Source organism: Charadrius vociferus, unplaced genomic scaffold, assembly GCF_000708025.1.
Source record: "Charadrius vociferus isolate BGI_N301 unplaced genomic scaffold, ASM70802v2 scaffold356, whole genome shotgun sequence".
NCBI lineage: Eukaryota > Metazoa > Chordata > Aves > Charadriiformes > Charadriidae > Charadrius > Charadrius vociferus.
The window spans coordinates 54994-55938 of NW_009648717.1; the positions used below are offsets into that span (position 1 = coordinate 54994).

General features: G+C 55.2%; 1 protein-coding gene across 1 annotated transcript in view; it reads right to left on the minus strand.

Moving 5' to 3' along the window:
- The window catches only part of FAM219B (family with sequence similarity 219, member B), an 8791-nt gene that overhangs the window by 1851 nt on the left and 5995 nt on the right, over positions 1-945 (minus strand). The window contains exon 2 of the mRNA XM_009886697.1: positions 177-283. Within this exon, the coding sequence (XP_009884999.1) occupies positions 177-283 (107 nt within the window). The remainder of the gene's footprint in view (positions 1-176; positions 284-945) is intronic.

Below are 945 nucleotides of genomic sequence, written 5' to 3' on the forward strand. Positions count from 1 at the left end.
GGCGCCTGCGGCGCTTTCCATACGCAGCGCCTATAGGGTTTTATGGTGGGGTTTTTTTTTTATGGTTTTATCCCAGCAAGGAATAAAAAGGGGTTTGGTCGCTCCCACCCCGGGCGAGAGGCGCAGTTGTCACCCCAAATCCCAGCAGAGACCCTTGGGATGTCACCGAGCGTCACTTACGGAGCTTGGCGTGAAGGGAGGGAGGCTTGCTCATGATGTACGGTCCCCTTCTCTCCACCGCGTCCGTCGCCTTGTTCAGCCTCTTGTTCTCAGCCCGAATCAGCTTAAATTAAAAAAAAAAATAAAATAAAATAAATGGAAAGAAGCCAATTTAGTAGCATCTCTCTATGGGGACGAAGTAAATCGGAGTCATCTCGGAGAGCCGCTGCAATCACAACCCCCCTCCCATGCGATAATAAAACCGTATCATTAGAACAAAATCAGTGCCTGAGAGTTAAAGGTTTAAGGAGAAGCCTCCCCCCGTTTGTAAAGCAATTATGGTTTAGGAGAGGCGGCACCGCTCAATGACAACGGGCAGAAAAAGAGTTCTACGAATATAGTAACTCCTAGAAAATAATTAAAGGAATGGTCGGAGAAGGAGCGGAGGGTCGGTGCGGCTGGGGTGGGGAATTAGAGCTAACGAGGCGGGGTGGTGATGGGCGAGCACAAGGGGGATTAGCCTCAGTGTCTCGGCGGGAATTAGCGGGAATAACCCCGGGCACAGGGAGCGGGGCCGCCCCGGCCGGCGGGATTGGGCGGGCAGCAGCAAGCGTCTGCCCCCGTACCCCTCTGTATGAGCTGTACCCCCCCAAACAGCCCCCTGCACGCTCTGCCCCCACCCGTACACCCCCTTACAGCCGTACGCACACGCTCTACCCCTATACTGCTCCTCTCTGCCTGTGCCCCAGCCCCATACTGCCCCACGCACACACCCCAGCCTCTCCC